The sequence below is a fragment of the Poecilia latipinna genome, unplaced genomic scaffold (assembly GCF_001443285.1).
Source record: "Poecilia latipinna isolate Pla-1442-1.1 unplaced genomic scaffold, P_latipinna-1.0 Scaffold425, whole genome shotgun sequence".
NCBI classification, from domain to species: Eukaryota; Metazoa; Chordata; class Actinopteri; order Cyprinodontiformes; family Poeciliidae; genus Poecilia; species Poecilia latipinna.
In genome coordinates, this window is record NW_015113041.1 from 326,620 (window position 1) to 345,180 (window position 18,561).

Here is an 18,561-nt window from a genome sequence, read left to right on the forward strand (position 1 = left end):
GACGGAAATTTGCCCTAATGAGACGAACATGGAAATGGAGATTGATGACTGTTTGATGGCGAACCTGCATAATGAGCTCAAATTAATCTGCAAAGATACTTAAAGATGTTGGCTTTTTCGAAAATTAGGGAAGTTGTGATTATATAACCAATTTAGAGATGCTAAAAAATGTGGATTCATACATTAATCGTTTAGATGGTGACTCATACAGAGTACAGAACTGTGTATTCAGAAAATCTCTGCCTTCCAGTGAATGGATGACTTAATCACAGAAAACGGTATCTTTCTAAATGGTTAAAATTCAACCTTGTAAACCTATGGCCTAAATGGTGCAGTGACCTAGTTATATAGCTTGTTCTGAGAAAGGGCCTTTTACCTTGCCGGTGGCCCCGTGGGACACAAACTGAGCCCCCTCCTTGCGTGCGATCTCGACCTGACGACGGGCGATGCAGGGCCTCGCTATGGCCGTGCCCAGAAGGTACCGGTCCTCGTACACGGCGTTGGCCTGAACCGACGGCCAGATGAAGTCTTCCACAAAGTCGCTGCGCAGGTCCTCAATGAAAACCTGGTCGTGAACACAAATCAGGCCTCAAATAGCTTTATTTTGTAATTAAATAGAGGTTAATAAATATATGAGACGTTGTCGTTTTAAGAAAAAACATGAGTGTTTGGTGTGATTTTGGAAAAAATGTAGACAAAATAACATTGATTACAATTATTTATATCCCTGTAACACCTAAATATCATTTGAGATCTCATTCAAACACAGTACACGCTGCAGCTGCTTAGTTTTAATCTGCCTCAACGTCTCTTATATTCAACCAAAGGGTCTCACTTCAGAGTCTCTCACCTTCTTTGCGCCGAGGCTTTCTGCTTTCTTCCGCGCAGCTTCAAAATCTTCATCTTGTCCAATATTAGCCTGGAATGAGACAACTGAATTTAATATAACGCCTTTTTAAAACAAATAATGAAACTTTTAAATTAAATTAATAATAAAGAGGCACAATAAACACATTGATATGTGCACTAAATGCATCAACACACAAGCCCTCGTGTCCATGCATAAGTTAATTGTGTTCATTCATTCTTCTTGTAAGTCAAAGCACATCTTCAGAGGAGATAAAACAACCTCTTGACAGATGAAGCGAGAAATAAACATAAATTAAGAGTATGTCTGAGCAAGAAGGCCCCAGAAAAAAATAAATAAAAATAAAACATAACTAAAATAATGGAAGCATTTCAAACTATATATTTTAATTTGCATGAGTTATTATGAACATGAGTGAAAGCACAAATTAAAAACAGAAAACATATTTACATCACAAATGACTGATAAAACCTAATTTGTGCTTGCTCTTGCACACATGAATAACTTTTCCCATAATAATAAAACAGGGTAAATTCAGCCAGTGATCCCCATTTTGTAAAATGAATCACATCCAACCAAGCAGGAAGAGCCGCAGGGTAAATCCTGACGTTCAACACGATTTGCAATATGTCAGCAAAATACTAACTTAAAAAAATAACTGCTGATTAATAATAATAATATTCCATATATTATTCAACATGCGCTTGATTCAATACATTTCTCTCCACTAATAGGTGATATCTTTGTAAGTCTTTTTGCACCACTGCATTGCACACACGTCCACCTTAATCCTGCACCTCGTGTGGTGCTGATCACCTCCCACCCCCATTTAGCAAACCACAAAACAAATGAGCGAAGTTCAGCAAGAAAATCTGCCTGCATAGCAGTTCTTAGTTACCCCGGGGGGCAAACAGTAAAGCCATCCAGACATAGCCTAGCACAAAAGACAAATCCAATGATCAGAGATAATCAGTGCTGTTGTCTTTTTGGAGACGTGCCTACAGTCAACTTCTATGTGCCTTGACAAAACGCATTAGCAGCAGACCGTAAAACCTGAGAGGTACTTGACATACAAAAGCAGCTGGGTGACAGATGGAGCCACTTGCTATGGTAACACCTGTCGTAAAACCTTACCAAATATGTGATGACGTCATAGCCCTGCTCCTTGAGCCACACCAGAATACAGGACGTGTCCAGTCCACCGCTGTAGGCCAGAACCACAGTGCCTTTAGACATGATGAGGGATCTCTGGGTCAAAAGCTGCAAAGCAACAGTGGAGTAGACTATCAGTCACATAATATCATACAGAAAACTAATTAGTCTGAACTGTGAGCAGACAGGTTTATTTGGATACTTTAGACATTCAAAAGTAATTAGTTTGTAATTAATTGACAGCACAATCAATCAAAGAAAAAAATAATAATTCTGCCTTAATCCCTACTTCTTCTCTAGATGGGACATTAAATATAGCAACAAAATATGACACAAACTTTAAACTTATACGTGATATTAAATCTTAACCTAGATCCAAAAGGGAGAAGTTTTAGATGAATGATAACTCAACAGGTGGTTTCATAAAAAGACAAGGAGCGTTGCCTGCTAATGAGAAAAAAATATGTCAGAAAGAAATACATATCATCTATGGATATTTTCCAGTTTCCGTGTGCTTTTTTCCTCCTGCTTTGTTCGGTTTTAAGATGAGCCACAGAACGTGTTTTGCAGGACTTTCTTCTTCTTTTTTTTTTTTTAACACATCACGTTTATAAACGACAGCCATATTGGGTTGCCATAACACTGAAATGACAGGAACAGCATTTAAATGCAAAACATACAGACACGCAATTAAAGTGTACTTACGGAAGAAGTCAATGATGAATGAATGAATGACTGAATGGTACGAGACGACGTGGTCCGGACACTGAAAGGCGAGGAGCAGTAGCGCGTTTGGTTCAACGACTGATACTGGCTCACTCCACGCTGCGTCACTAAGATCGTGCTCGTGACGTCAGAATCAGTTAACTGCCCTTCATCCGTCCCCTCTACAGAAATTGTTTATATAAAAAAACATATTGTAAATTAATACAATACCCAAATAATTTTGGGTTTTTTTTGTGTGTGTGTTTAATCTTTTATTGTTCTGTATGTATGTTTTTTTCTTTTAATGCATTTTTATGGGATACAGACAGTCTTTCGTAGCACTAAGTTTAGCTGTGTTTATTCTGAAGCCTTTATAATTAAAGTCGATATAACATTAGAAATGTTATATCGACTGTTAAATCTCTACCATGTGCAGAAAGATTAAGTTAGTTACTATGCAACATTATGCTGTGGGAATGCTTTTCTCTTAGAAACAAACTGTTCATAAAAACCTAGATGGTTCTGATCACAGGAAAATTCCATCAGAAACCAATTAAAAACTGCAGCAAGGCTTAAAACAGGGTTTTTTTGTTTTCCAAACGACAAAGTTTGGTTCATTTTCACCAGAGTTATTGCTGCACATTTGAGTTCATCACTCTGGATCCAAAGCTGGACACACATGGCACTTGTTGCTAAAGTTAAGCAGGACAATATTACAAGCAAAGGTAAAAATCTCACCCGTCAACATTTTTCTGTTTCTGCAAGCTGCTACTCAAAGAAAATAAAGGTAAAGGTAGAACCTAGATACATCAAGCCTTTACAACTAACCGTGTAACATTTTTAACTAAAGTAATGTTTGGTAGTGATAAAGATGCAATTCACTCTGGGTGATTTCTGATGGCATTTGGTGTATGTAAAAATTAGTCTTCTCAGTGGTGCGTTATTTTTGTCACAATTTTGTCAACTTGAGGCCACAAGATGAAGAGTTGGTGAGGTTATAAAAAGCAACATACAGTCTTTCCCATTATGATAACAGTCATCAACTGTGTTATGTGGAACAGTGAAACAAACGTTAACTCGTGATCAGCATAATTTCAACTTTCTGCCATTATTCATTGCATTTAGATTTTTTACAATCTAAATATGCCAAAACCCTGGCTGCAATTTTAAATCAATCCGTTTTAAACCTGAATTAATCTGATGTCAAATTAATCAACAAAATTTATCCTGTTATATTAAGTTCACCAACATTTACCAAGGTCGTCCAGTAGAGGTCAGTATTTGTTAGACAAAATCTTTTTATTACACCCACAAAAATTGAGAATTTGACTAAAGATATTTTTTTGCTAAAAAAAACAACAAAAAAAACACCTTGTGTGGTGCATTTGTGGATAAGTTAAAACCCTCTGGTTTTTAAGAAAACAACTTTGATCTGGTCTTTATATTTTGAATATTTATTTTTTTTTCGCCATAAGCTTCCAAAATCAAAAAAGAAAAGAAAAAAACAAAACAAAAATACAATATAAACTTCTGAAAATCAATACACTGAATACTTTTAAAAAAATTTCTCACAGGGTAAGAAACACTGAGCAAAGACAGTCTATGTGTCTAGTGACTGAGCTCAGTCTTCCTCTCTGCTCTACATCTCAGAATATGATGCTTCACAAACGCCGAGCCGCCCTCTCCGCCATTATAATTCACTTTGTAAAGTCATACACAGTTCACTAAATAGGCATTTTGCCAAAGACAAACAGTACAAAGTGACCGCTAAGTCTTGGCGTTGACAACTGTGAGGTTTTCCAACAAATGATGTCTGCAATCCACCACTTAGCATATAATGCACACTTTACCGTCTCCACACAAACAGCTGGCAGTCAGACGAGACTGAGTGTGTACAAATGTAAAAACCACTATAGTGCTGGAAATTGGAAGAAAAAAACAAAAGCAAGGGGGAGATGGAAAATGGAGTCTTGTATGAGAGGCTTGTTGGAGTCTCTCATACCCCTAATAGCCGAACTTAAATATAAACAGAAACAAAAATTGGCATCAATGAAGGAGCCAAATTGCTGGACCATGTCTAATCTGCCCGTTTATTCAGAAAAATATCAATATTGATTTATGATCATTTATGACATAACACCTGCAAAATACAATGAATCGTTTTTATTTCTCTAAACATAGAACAAACATTTAACCGTTTTTTTGTTGTTTTTTTGCTGTATTTTAAAATAAACGGGCATTTTTATTCTTACACACATTGAAGGCTGAGGTTTTGAAAATAAAAAGGTTTTTTTTTTTAATTAACCAAAAAATATTAGCAGTTGGGACAAAAAAACAAAACAAAAAAAAAAACAAGAAACAAAGAAATAAACTGTCCACTGATAGTTGAGGTGTTTTCCCCCCACAACAAGCTGTGTATCCCCGCGGGCAGAACAGCCAGAGAGGGAAGGTCTCTGTGTCCCATGGTGGCGGGGGGCCGTCAGATGTGCTGCATGATTCTCTCGCTCTCCCTACCACTCTTTCTTCTTCTCGTCCATGGATACGCCGCCGGGGCCGAGCGCCACCACCAGCAGCAGGCCACCGATGACCGAGGTGGTCTGGAAGAAGTCATACTTGAGGAAGTCGTGCATGGGCTTGTAGGCGGGGATGGTCCAGAAAGCGTTGAAGTACACGTTGATGGCAAAGAGCCACACGACGAGGGTCAGGGCCGCCAGCTTGGTTTTGAAGCCGATGGCCACCAGGATGATTAAAGCCGTCCCCACCATGTTCTGCAGGATCTGCGGCAAAACGGGAAGGAGTTAAGCTGAGGAACAGCTGATTGGATCGCAACCAGGCGATATTTGGCGGAGTGTCTATTTACCAAAGTGTCTATATTTTTTTCTACATTTCCGAATGCAAATAATAATACTACCAATTTCCATTCTATGTATATCCATCACTTTAAGTTTTTAACGAGTTACACAAAAGACCAACTCCTGTAATCTGGTTTACTTTTGCAGACTTATTTAAAAGAAAAATTCAAAATATTCCAAGTATACAGCCTTCATCATAATTTTTACAACAAAAGGAAAGTTTGTCAAGATTCAAGGCATTTTAGCTGAAGACTAAATTAGTCATAAATAAATGCCACTTTCATATAAGTGATACTGGAGGCAGACCTACAAACTTCAGAAAATTGACCCATTAAATGTCTTTAAACTCAAACAATTTACAAGCTGCCATTTATAATTCAGAAGGTTGAGGATAATTTTGTCCTTGTTTGGCTTTAACCTTGTTGAGATTAGTCTGACAACTAAATAAATGACCAACACTGCTTTCCTCATCCAGCCCTTTTCCATGGTGGACATTTTGAATTGTCAGAATCCCAAAGAGGAAGTTTAGCTTTGGTCCACATACTATGCAAACTAGCAGACGTGTAATGCTGCTCAAATTATTGCACCACCTAGTATGTGTTTACTAATTTTACACCTGGGAGCAAAACTTCAATTAGATTTAGGCAATCTAAATGCTGTTCGCAAACCCTTTTGAAAATAAATCTACAACAACACAAGTTATAAAGTGAAGAACCATTTTTGTATCTGTGTTAATCTGCAGCTGATTAAAAAGAGATTTCTAAACACTGTTGACATCGTTGTCTGGGGTTTTCTCTGTCCAATTAAATATGGTGTAAGAGGATTAAATAGCAGCAGGTCTGCTTGCCTAAATAGGTGCTGGGTCTCAGAACTTACAGAGAAGAAGTTGGAGTCAAAGTGCAAGAGAGTCATGAACATGAGGACCAGCAGCACTCGGCCGCCGAGCTGCATGTACTGCTTCGGCGAACTCTCCCCCATGGAGGGGACGCCAGCGAACATGCTCTTCCCCTCCGAGCGCGACTCCGCCAGCAGCAGCAGCAGACCGCCTCCCAAGGCCAGGTTTCTACCAGGAGGGGAGAGAGGAGTTTTAGTTTGGAGCACCAAACAGAAAAAAAATATATATATTACCTGTGTTGAATAAGGCCACACCGAAAGTACCAACTGAGCCATCATCTCATTGCAGTCTTTATGTTGCATGTTTGTTCCTCCGGTGGCAATTTTCTGCCCACCAGCTTAAACATTACATGACTCATCTGATGGTTAGCAATTTGACTTTATCCAGGCAACACATGAATTATAGCATGTGCAAACAGAAAGACTCAGACGCAGCCCTAAAGGTGTCTTTGCACACACGTTCAGTTTATCAGCGTCTAAATAAACAAGCCCCAACTAGACATGGGTTGCATGTTACTGCAGAAATTAAGATTTAAAACAAGAAATAGATCATTGACAGAATGATTTAAAAGCTTGTTGCAGAGAAGCTAAACTCTTTTTGACATTCTGCTCCCTAAAGAGTAACACATCAAGACTAAAAAGCTGCTGGTGGTTGGTTAATTAGTGGACAAACAGTTGGTAACTTGCCAATTATACATTTATTACAGGATTATCCAAGTAAGAATGATGTTCCATTTATCTAGAGGGTAATGTTGTCACCCTAACACTTTTTAAAACCAACTTTGGTAAGTTAAAAAGACCAGTCTGTACCCAGTCCTTATTGTGTTAAATATGGTGAGTAGACCTTGAGGGTTGTGTTTGAAAATAGAGACATTTTCTTTATTTCAGTCCAAAAGTTGACTGAAAACGTTTTCTTGAACGTGATGAGACCTCAGTCTGATTATTGATCCGATTTCAATCCAACCCTAGCATATCGAAGGTCAGAAGTTTTACCGTTATTTGGACTTTAATCGAAACTTGAGAACGAGTGACTCTACATACTAGCCTGACACAGAGGAAACAAAATAATGGACAATCTGAAGTTTGATACAAAAATGGCGACACCTACCTCATCAAAAACTTGAGGTCCCATAAAATGCTGTATGCAACAGTCTGGTGAAGGGTAGAAATAAAGTTAGACACAATCATATTTTAGGGATTTGCTAAAAGCATCTATAATCAAAGTGTTCTCACCTGTAATGCTATGATGCCAAATAATCCAAAGCAGGCATACTGTACAAAATTTCTACTGAGAATGAGGACACAACCACCTGTTGGGACAAAGACAACAAAAGAAAAGTTAAAGCCACTCCCATGATAGCATGTCTTTTAGTTTTAACAAACCTTTGTGTGAAAAATATTCTTTTTGCAGCAATAACACAGCAAAAATAATTAAGGTCAGGCTTTCTTGTAATAGGCACTTTGGTAAATAGCAGGTTTTCTCCACAGTTCGACACCGATTCAGTTTCAGTGAACAGACAGAGCCACATGGTTACGAGAGTGATCCGACCTGCTAAACAAAATTCATTTGGTAGATAGAATATCAGGCAGCAGAGACTCGTTGTCTCCTGTTGGTTTTATTAGTTTGTTTTAAAGGCTCCGCATGTCAAAACTTAGACTGAATAAAAACAAAAAATGTTAAAGAAAGAGGACTTCAAACTTTAACTAATAAAAATACTTAAAGCAACAGATAAATAGATTTATAGGTAGAATGAGATTATACTAAAAAAAAAAAGCATTTCTGGCATTAAAACGAGGACAAGTGTTACTAAATATTTTCGCTATTTACTTTATGTTACTACTTCAGTGCACTGTATTCTATATGTATCCGTTATTAATTTACTTTCACTGTGTATTATTGCTTTTAATGTCAATGTGCTACATGGAAGTTTATGGGTTTTTTTCCACTTTTTGAATGTTTGTTTTTAGTTGTATCTTGTAAAGCATTTAGACTGTTTTTGAACCGAAATAAACTTGATTATTGTTCATATTCACTTCACTATATGACTGTTTATTAGAAGCATTTAAGCCTTCCTTAACAATATTATTCATTCATGATGGAAATGTGAGCTTTTCTTATATTCCTACTGTTGAATATAAAAGAGCAGAAGAAACTTGTACGTGTAACTTAACCTCCATGTTTATCACAACCTACATTCACCACCTCATTTTAAAACAAAACTGTGCTTTACTTAAGTTGTATACAAGCTATTAACTTTCAATCCTATTGACATCACCTACTTTTCCCCATGTAAACTGACCTCCTTTTGTGCTTATAACATTCTTTGAAACCACAAAAAGCAGCTTCGTCCTCGCCGCACGGCGCCTCCTGACACTCACCAAGCTGTCCGACGAGGTTAAGCAGCACAAAACACGTAGCCAGGAAGTAGCCACAGTTCCAGGTGGCCTCAATGTAGTCTCTCTGCTCGTTCCACTGGAACCACATGCGGATCCCGTCTTCCAGGAACGTGCTGATGAGACACAGACGTGCCAAATGGGGCAGGTACTGTTTGGTCACCCGCAGAAACTGGAGAGCACAAAAATCAGAAGGATGAAAATGGGATTGGGTCTGTGTGGGAGTAAAAATCTGGAATATTTACAGTTTCTCACTGATTCTATTCAGTTGTGCTGAAGTAACAGAGATACAGAAATATTTGATTTAAGTGAAATGTTGGGATATTTTATCAAAGTTGGCTATATTTTGCAATATTATACACATAGGGTCAATCAATTACCTCTAGAACATCACAGTGGATTAGAGAAAAATAAAGGGATATTGTGATTTACTGATGCTTAAACTGTTACTTTAAGAGAAGCTTCAGTTTAAACAGATCATCATATATTTAAACCAAACAGTGTTCAAGTTGGAAAATTAGATAAACACCAGAGACCTTTTGGGAAAACAAAAAAAGTATTATATATATATATTTTTAAAGCTCATCATTAAGAAATGATGAATATTAGCATAGCTGTTACATGTGATACAATGTCATTAAATATCCAGGTTGTTTCTTTCTAGTTCATTTTGTAATTGTGCTCAAATGTGAACCAAAATTAGATCTTTTTGTTGAATTTTATTTATAACAAGTGGGACAACAACACTGGAGAACAAAACATCATTTGCATGAAGCTTGTAGATTGTAGAAGAATGAGAGTTTTCTGGACCGGTGGCTGATTCTGCGCTTGCCGAGAACTGAAACAAAGGCGAAAAAGCAATGTAGGTCACGGAGAGACAAAACTTTTAAGCAGTTGTGAAAAGCTCACCTGACGAAGCTTAAAATTAAACAGACAAAACACCCAAAGCTTGAGACTACATCTGGATCTACTCATTTGAAAAAAAAAAAAAAGAAGAAAAAGAAAGACAGCTACCTGGGTGGTAAATTTTTACTGTGTAGTCTTCGTGTGTACTAAAATATCTTGATCTAATCAGTAGATTAGATCATAATCAATATAAAAACAATCAGAGTGACTTAAAGGGTACAAAGGTTTTCTGAATGACAAATAAGAATGACTGTTTTTCGTTCTGCTATATTTATATAAAACATAAAATTACAAAAGCAGCAAACCAATGTATGAAAACTAATCGTTTTCCTGTAACTGAGCAGAACAGATGGTCACCTCAGACATCCATGGATGACAAATTGACTGGGGCAGGAGCAAAGCTGCCAGATTTATTCCCAACAGGTTCTCAGTAGTGTCTTCTATCGGTGTTATTCATCAATATTTATGCAATAAAAATCCTACTCTAGGCTAAAGGTTATTTAGTTAACGCACTAACATTCAGATAGTTCTCAGCAGAGCTGCAGTGACCTGCCCCCTGATCCGCCCATCTAACAGTCCACATCAGCACAGTCAGACCTCAGCGGCCTATCAACATCCACCAACTCCCACTAGCGCTGCTGTCAGAGACATGAATGGGCCAAGCTGGAGCCAATCCGAACAAGCCCAAGGTTGTTGCACAGCCTAGAAATAGACAGTTCTGAAGTGTTATGTCTGAGGAAAACCCTGGCTTAGTATTCATTCTGCAAGGAATGTACCCCTAAAATTAATTTAAACATCTCACTTTATGTATATACATCCTTGTGTCCCTTTTCATGTTATTTATGCAGTCTACAGCACTTACACAATCAGTGGGAACTACATCAGAGAGGAAATGCAGTCGACTAGCCTGCAAACAGAGTTTAGTGAACTCACATCTGCTGCAAAATGTCAAGAGCAAGTCCCCAAACCGTCCTAGTTGAACCCACACTCCAACCTAAAGGAAACTGAGCACGTTATTCTTCCTCTTATGTATATCTGAATGCAAGAGCCACAGCAAAAAAGAACTAAATTAATCTTTTCTGTAATGATTTAAGGAGTTATTACAGCTCAAACTAACGCCATTTAAAATCAGCTGTAGTTTGTAGTAAAGTTTCACAGCTAGTTTGCGTTGAAGCAGATTGATGAAGAAAGGCCACATGCAAATGCTCAGTTTAGTAAATGGTTCATATAGTCTATTAATGAAAGAATAAGAACCACAACTAGGTATTTGTGTGTGTGCGTAGAAAGATTAAGACAGAAATAAGGTGTTGACCAACACCGGTGAGATAATCCAAGTGGTTTCACAACTACATGCTGGCATAGTGAAAAAACCCAGCAATACTAAAAAACCCAACTAAAAATCAGGTAAAATCCGGTAAATAGCCAGGCAATTGTTAAATTAGTCAACAAAAGCCGCTTTCATCTGGTCAGTGTGTCTTCATAATGCTATCAAATGAGGCACATGACAGAAACAGGCATTCCTAAATACTCTCATCATTCCAATTAAAACACAAGTTAAAATCTTCGGTTTATCCAAGATTATGTTTATGGCTGTCAAAGTGTTCAAGGAAGAAGAAGAACGAAAGCTGCAAACATGTTCAAGGAAACGCTCTGAAGCCTCACTTGACTCACATGAAAACTAGTTAGCAGCTAGCGTGCTAATAGAAGCTAGCATGCTAGTAATGAAGTTACCTGGTCTGCCACGTCTTCGGCTTTGTTCATTAGGTCTTCCTGCCCCATTTTCCTCCAATATTACAGTTGTGTTTTAAAAAGCTGAGCAACACAATGTAAGGTGCCCTGGGTTCGCTTTCTCCAGACTGCGTTCCTCCCCCCGTTATTTAGTTGCGGATTTCCCGATAGCTTCGGACGGACGCAGAGAAAGGCCGCCTCCGCCCCACAATGCGCCGCGATTTGACGAAGAGCCCCCCTGCATGGTACTGCAACCTCCGTATGCCACGTATACTGAACCGGGCAGGGTCTTTTCAGCCACCCGGCATTGTTTTCATGTGAACAGGTAGATGAAGTAAACAAGTATTTATGCACAATAACCATATCAAAAATAGTTACATTCAATGTTACTTATAAACAGTAAAACTGGACATACAGAAGCAGCAACAATACAAGACTGATTCATCAAAAAATATGAAGATAAAAAAGAAAGAATAGCTACATTTTAATAGGTTGGAATATTAAAATCCAATTTGTGCAATTCAAGTGGACATTTCTGTTGATAAAGGCTCACAGCTGATGGAAACCAAAAGTATTGCAGGACATTTGACAAAATAGGCTTCCAGATTTTTTTTTCTTAAACAATGTATCATGCAGAAACTTTTGCTGCAGATTATAAAATCTTATGGAAGACTTGGTAGTTGTGCAACAGATAATCACAGACACATTCCTCAAGGAAGAAGCTGTTGATGGATTGCTTTATGCAAGTGTTAAAAAGTTAAGTGGAAGGAAAAAGTGTAGTAGGAAAAAGGTCAGTAAGCTATAAATGTATAAACTGCATATACTGTGCAGTATACTTATCAACATACCTTTCAATAGACTGACATTTCTGCATTAAAATTATTTTACTGATCATATGGTTTTCATCAACTTCAAGGTATAATCATCAAAACAGAAGAAAATGAAATATTGCATGTAATGCATCTTTATATGAATTTCAATAATAAATTACACTGATAAATTAGAGTTCCATCTAAGGGTAAGGAACATAATTTTTATTGAGAGCTTTGCTTTTTAAGTCAGTTGTCTTCACCACCAAAGACTGGTAGTAGCTTTAGCATTTCCTATCCTATCCTACAATCCCTCATAAAGACAATATACTTAAATTTAGGAATTAAGTTGTGCAGTGCTGTGTTAGTGACCCCTTCATTTAAATTAGGAGTGTGACATTAGGGAAACACGGAGGGCATGTTTGTTCTGAGGATGAGAGTTTCAAACCACTGTGTTTGCATAATGCAAAGTCAGAAATAAGCCTATAAAAATGCTTAATTTGAATGTGTTACATTCACAAAACAAGTTGCATGAAGTTAGGTAGCTGCAACGAAGGGACAAAACATACAAAAACAAATAAAACATGGCACAGTCTAAACTATGCTGTATTTATTTACAAGTGCATCAGATTAGAAATCACAAACTGACCCAGAGAAAAAAACATTTTATGTCATAAAAAACCAGCTTTGCTGACATCATGAGTTCAGAAACATAAAGCATTTCCCAAAAGTCACTTGCATCTTGAATGTACAGAGTTCAGGCTGGTTTAAATACATATTCTAACTGGATGTCAGTGTTGTCTCCTGACAGTTACCCAGCTATAAACAGAAGAAAATACTGTATGTTTGTGTTTTCACAAGTTACTTTCCATTTTGGGCTTTTTTGTGTTTCTTGTTTCTAGATTTCCACCGGTTATTTCTGAATTTCTTCTGGAAACCACCACCTTGGACCTACAACATGTACAAATGAAAAAAATTAATTTCTGGTAAGATGAACAACTAAACCATATTTAGCACTTTAACAGTTTGTTAAAGTTCTTAAAGCATCTCTCTTGTGATTTTGTGTCTGTCCTTTGGTTTTTACTTTCTCTGACGGACCTTGTGTTACACCTGGATCTACGAAAAGGTCCTTCATAATTAAGCTTGACTAACTGATACAAAATGTCAAGAGATACATTTACAAACCTTTTTGCGCTTCTGCACCACCTGTGTGTCGACTTCCATTTCCTCGTCTTCATCTGTTTGAAAGTCATGCTCCTCTTCTTCATTTTCTCCACCTGCTGTGCTTCCTACCTCTGGATTTTTTAAAGAGAACATGGAAGCTGTAGAAACACAAGAGCAAATTAAACTGATTGGCATTCACATTTTTGAGCTTAAGCACAACATAATCAGAACTTCTACTGCAAACATATATTTAAACAACATTTTGGTCCAGAAATTATTCTTGATCCATTTTCTCATTTTCTTCTGTTACCCAGGGGTTTGAACATTGCTTTAATCCATTGCCCACTGAGCTGGATGAAGAGATGGACTTATTTTCCCACTATGCCCAGCAGGACGACATCAAGGGAAGTAAAAGAAATTTCCAAAATATATTATTTAAGAACTACAACAAAGAGTGTTGAAGTTCCAAAAATGGCACCCTGGAATTGCCAGGAGATTTAAATGAAACATTTCATGAACTTTACTAAAAGGAAACAAAATGAACTGCAACAGGCCAAGATCAAGAGCTCAAAAAAGAAAGGAATCCAGGAATGCCAATAATTTGTGCCACTACTTTTTTGATCAGTTATTTCTCAGCATTAGATTTTCCCATCAACAGATAAATATTCTTAAAGTGTTGATATTCAGGGAACAGTTATGCTGCTGCAACAAAAGACCATCTTGTGCCAATAAACGCAACTGCGACAGCATGTACTGACATGGGTAGAGGTCGCTCATGCTGTCTTCCGAGTCGCTGTGTTCTCCCTCACTGGATGAAGGTTCCCACATGCCGTTAGGTCGTCTTTTTGAGGACTGACTCATTTCTTCTCCTGTGCTTTTGGGCTTCTTCTGTTTCAGTCTGGCTGGAACAAACTCAATTCCCTGCCGCGTACACTCCTCATCTGCAAGCACAAGAAAAACTCGTCATTTACTATGCTATTGCTCAGCTTTTCATTCAAATACAAACTCATGTGCCAGTCTGTCCTGCTACATTTTTGTTTTTATAATTTGCTCACAAGTACTCTGTTTTTTAGGAGATACAAGGAAGCAACACATACAAATATCCTAATAAGGGTTTGATTTTCAATCACACCAATGGGCCAAAATACACTGCTCAAAAAAAATAAAGGGAACACTCAAATAACACATCCTAGATCTGAATGAATGAAATATTCTCATTGAATACTTTGTTCTGTACAAAGTTGAATGTGCTGACAACAAAATCACACAAAAATCATCAATGGAAATCAAATTTATTAACCAATGGAGGCCTGGATTTGGAGCCACACACAAAATTAAAGTGAAATGTTCCCTTTATTTTTTTGAGCAGTATATATTTTCGAAAGAGCAGAGTAATAATGATAGATTTCAGCAAAAACACATCCTCCTCCTCAGCATCATCAGATAACTTAAACTTCCTTCCTGAATGATTCAAAATGTATCTTTTTGTCTTGCCACAAACTCATACAAAGCACCATGCATGTAAATAAGTGATACACTGACATTGAGAAAGGGCTTTTTTGAAACGTTTCCCACTGACGTGTCTTAGGACATGATCTGGCTGCCGGTTGAGATGTTTCAGGGTCAGTTTGCAGAAGAGTCGATTGCTAGAGAGCAGGACAGATCAGAAAATGTGATCCAAGTGCAGTTTATACCAAATAAGCACCGCGTAAATGCCACAAAATAGTAAAGCAACACAAACAAGAGGAAATCTTACGGTTGCTTCGTGCTTGATACAATGTGTGGCTCATACTGGCTGTAGTTGAACTCTGCTTCTGCATTCAGTTTCTTATATTTCTTTCCTTGGACAAAGGAGTGCAGCTCCGCCAGGCTGCAGGGCAACTCGTGTCCATTTAGGGTGCACTTGATCTGCAAACAAACGTTAACTAACATTAAAAATCGAGCAAACAGCTGCATTTGACTAAACAGGCAAGTTAGCATGCTGCGACATCACGTTGTACAAGTACACGTGTGTTTTAAGTGATATTTAGTGGATTTCTTGTGAACCTTTTTGCCATCTGTGAGCTGGAAAAAGGGGTGATTAGTTAGAAATGTTCTGATATCCGCAGGTAATTCATCCATCTCTGAAAAACACTGTCAAACAAATCCCAGCGTGTTGTGAGGAAGCCACCTCCCAAACAGGAAGCTAACGACACGTGGTTTGATGTTTGTCTGTGTTTCTCCGTGTCAGCGCCCTCTACTGACCTAAGTCAGAAAGGACAATCTTGTACTCCGTTTATTTAATTTAGGAGAACATATTTAAATAAATATGCCATTAGATTTTTATTACAGTTTTTAAAAACGTCGATATGTCTTTGTTTCTAAATATTTAATTGTCATAATGTCGGCATTATGAATTTATTTGGCCAGTACTGCTCTAGTTATTGGTTTAGCTGGTTTGAAGTGTTATACTGGTTAACCAATGAGATGACAGAGGTCCATTAACGGCAATGTTATTTTATAATTATTTCCATGCTCAGATATTTTGAATATTGTAGAACAAATTAATTTTATTTATTTATTTTTGTTTTTACTTAGAACGAATTATTCCACTTATCAGTTTGCATCGTAACTTTAACATAATTCAAAATTGTGAAATAACTAGATTTTATTTTACTGTTTGATTGTATCGTATTTTTATGACTTATTTGTGCACTTTATTAATCTAATTATAATCTAACTTCTAATAATTTAACAAATTTGAGTAATTATCGATACACTACCTGTATTTATATCTATAACATATATAATAAATAATTAATTACCAAATTATTTATAACATGTTTGCATGTTTAAAACTTGACAGTAAGAGGCTTTAGGCAGAGCTTCAGGTCAGCTGACCTGACAGCTCAGCTTCAGAGAGTAGTAGAAGTAAGAGTGTTCACTTCGTACATCTTTTGCGAAACTATGAACGGTATTGTAAAAAAAGAAAGAAATCACTTCCATAAATGTAAATGAATTCAAGTAATTTTTGAGTAATTGTGAGTTTTCTATATCTATTTTTGGGAAACGATTAAGTATATGTTTGATTAACTCTTGAGTAGAAAATTCCTGCGGAGTGAGTCCTCTTGTTTCGCTCTGAAGTGCTGCCCATTATTTTCCCACAATTCATTGGGTCGGTACACAAATATTAGACGGCTGGTTGGTCCGATATACGGGGCTTGTTTTTACTTTTTTCTTGTAAAACACTGATATAATCCATAAACAACCTTAGAGCATACATCAATAATCGAAGTCCTTGTTAATTCAGATAAATTTAACCCAATCAACTCCGAATAACAGTGTCTTCACTGATGACAGTTCCTGCTAGCTGAAGGTTAGCAGCAATAGTTTTGCTTTAAAGCTAATAAGGGAAGGATTTTAAAAACATGTCTGGACCAAATGGAGACCCAAACATCTCCAGTGAAGATGGCATCATCAACGACGACGACGAATATGGCGATGAAGGTAACACTCGCTGATTAATACAAAATTCAGCGGACAACGAGCCTCAATTTAATGTTTAACACATTACTTGTCTCTTACTTTGCGCTACTTATGCTACATTCTGCTTTAAAACATTTCGAGAATAATGTAAAAACTGGAACTTTATAAGAGGTTACAAAACGTCCTCAAGGTGGACCTCTAATGGGCCAGTGTTCAAGCTATTTGAAAATTGTCCTGAATATGCCACACTCACACAGTGAAGCTTCATTTATGTGCTACTTTGTGTTTCGTCTTTCACACAAAGTACCATAAAATGGACTAAAGTCGTGGTTCCATCATAAAGTTTAAGTAAATAGTCTTTGTTCTGTGCTGTTTATCTACAGAATACGCCGCTATCAACAACATGCTAGATCAAATCAACTCCTATCTTGATAACCTAGAGGAGCGCAATGACGCGCTTAATGAAAAACTGCACGAACTGCTGGAGTCAAATCGGCAAGCCCGTCTGGATTTCAGGGCGCAGCTAACTGGCTCTCCAACCCAAGAAGAGCATCACGCACTGGAGCAGGAATCCTCTTTACCAAGCGAACAAGACCAACATGAAGAAAATCAATGACGAGATCAAATAAATGTGAAGACAAGGACAGAGATGATCAAAGTGAATTAAGAGTTGCTATGAATTCTGGTTTCCCCTGACAAACTTGGAAAATACAATCAAATTTGTTGCTGCTCTAAAAAGATGCATCTACTCGGAATACCTTAGTAGCAAACCAAGATTCGTCCAGATATCAGCTCAAGTTAGATCCTGTTGAATATTAACCATGCTTCAGGCTTGTGTGTGTGTGTGTGTGTGTGCGTGCGTATATATATGAAAATAATTGTCTATTTTGTTCCAAGATTTAGTGTAAATATTTAATTTCTCTTCAGCACCATCAATCTACTGTCCCTTAACTCATTTCATATGTGTAAGTTTAAAGAATTAAAATGACATCAACACATTGTGGGAATTGTCAGACATTTTAATATAAATTAAGATTACTCTGAAACAGAAAACAAACATCCAAAAATACAATAAACTTCCAGCAGTTAAAAAAAACATCCCCTGGTTGTTTCTCAATTTGTCAGTAGCTGAATAAAAATACCATAGGAAACGTACAGCTTTATTCAAAACTACCATCTATGCATTTCTCTCTCTCTCCCCTGAACTATTCAGGTTTGACGTGTTAAGAGTAAAGTTCAGCGCACATCTTTATTCCTTCAGAAATAAAGAAAAACCCAAAATGCGACAATCATCAGACTCATCGCCATGACTACAAAAGCTGCTACACATGTCAGTTTTTTGTGTGTGGTTTTAGATATCCTAAACTAGTATGGAAGATGAAATGTTTCCAGAACAGAAAACCAGTTAAAAAGGGAAGTGACATGTCCTCCATTTCAACATTTGCAGCTACTCACTTGTGCACCCTACAGTATGTAACTAGTACTTCAAAAATGTTGACAGTTTGCAGCAACTTCTTGTTACACAAACATTTCATGAAGAAAAAAAAAATTCAAATGCATTTCTATGAAAGGAAAATGGAACGAGGGGAAAACTTTAATCAACTACTGCAAACTATATTGTGCT

General features: G+C 37.3%; 4 protein-coding genes and 1 long non-coding RNA gene across 5 annotated transcripts in view; 2 read left to right on the top strand and 3 right to left on the bottom strand.

Annotated features, from left to right (window-relative positions):
- Positions 1 to 2,832, bottom strand: part of ass1 (argininosuccinate synthase 1) — a 31,837-nt gene extending 29,005 nt beyond the window's left edge. The window contains exons 1-4 of the mRNA XM_015037999.1: positions 2,726 to 2,832; positions 2,003 to 2,128; positions 851 to 919; positions 377 to 565 (exon numbers count right to left, since the gene is read on the bottom strand). Coding sequence (XP_014893485.1) covers positions 377 to 565; positions 851 to 919; positions 2,003 to 2,104 — 360 coding nt within the window. The 5' untranslated portion in view covers positions 2,105 to 2,128; positions 2,726 to 2,832. The remainder of the gene's footprint in view (positions 1 to 376; positions 566 to 850; positions 920 to 2,002; positions 2,129 to 2,725) is intronic.
- A 1,963-nt stretch (positions 2,833 to 4,795) lies between these two features.
- surf4 (surfeit 4) lies at positions 4,796 to 11,713 on the bottom strand. Its single transcript, XM_015038003.1, has 6 exons — positions 11,503 to 11,713; positions 8,851 to 9,037; positions 7,705 to 7,781; positions 7,580 to 7,623; positions 6,454 to 6,640; positions 4,796 to 5,502 (listed from the first exon to the last, which is right to left on the bottom strand). The coding sequence occupies exons 1-6, from the start codon at positions 11,548 to 11,550 to the stop codon at positions 5,236 to 5,238; spliced, it is 810 nt and encodes a 269-aa protein (XP_014893489.1). The 5' UTR covers positions 11,551 to 11,713; the 3' UTR covers positions 4,796 to 5,235.
- LOC106950867 (uncharacterized) lies at positions 6,640 to 15,451 on the top strand. Its single transcript, XR_001425692.1, has 3 exons — positions 6,640 to 7,199; positions 10,987 to 10,992; positions 15,441 to 15,451. It is a non-coding gene; the product is annotated as an uncharacterized LOC106950867 (long non-coding RNA).
- Positions 12,887 to 15,702, bottom strand: surf2 (surfeit 2). Its single transcript, XM_015038004.1, has 6 exons — positions 15,519 to 15,702; positions 15,229 to 15,380; positions 15,015 to 15,118; positions 14,231 to 14,413; positions 13,494 to 13,630; positions 12,887 to 13,259 (listed from the first exon to the last, which is right to left on the bottom strand). The coding sequence occupies exons 1-6, from the start codon at positions 15,591 to 15,593 to the stop codon at positions 13,170 to 13,172; spliced, it is 741 nt and encodes a 246-aa protein (XP_014893490.1). The 5' UTR covers positions 15,594 to 15,702; the 3' UTR covers positions 12,887 to 13,169.
- An 899-nt stretch (positions 15,703 to 16,601) lies between these two features.
- Positions 16,602 to 18,475, top strand: bbln (bublin coiled coil protein). The gene is made up of 2 exons (XM_015038005.1): positions 16,602 to 16,958; positions 17,321 to 18,475. Exons 1-2 carry the CDS (start codon positions 16,880 to 16,882, stop codon positions 17,551 to 17,553), a joined length of 312 nt encoding a protein of 103 aa, XP_014893491.1. The 5' UTR covers positions 16,602 to 16,879; the 3' UTR covers positions 17,554 to 18,475.
- Positions 18,476 to 18,561: the final 86 nt, after the last annotated feature.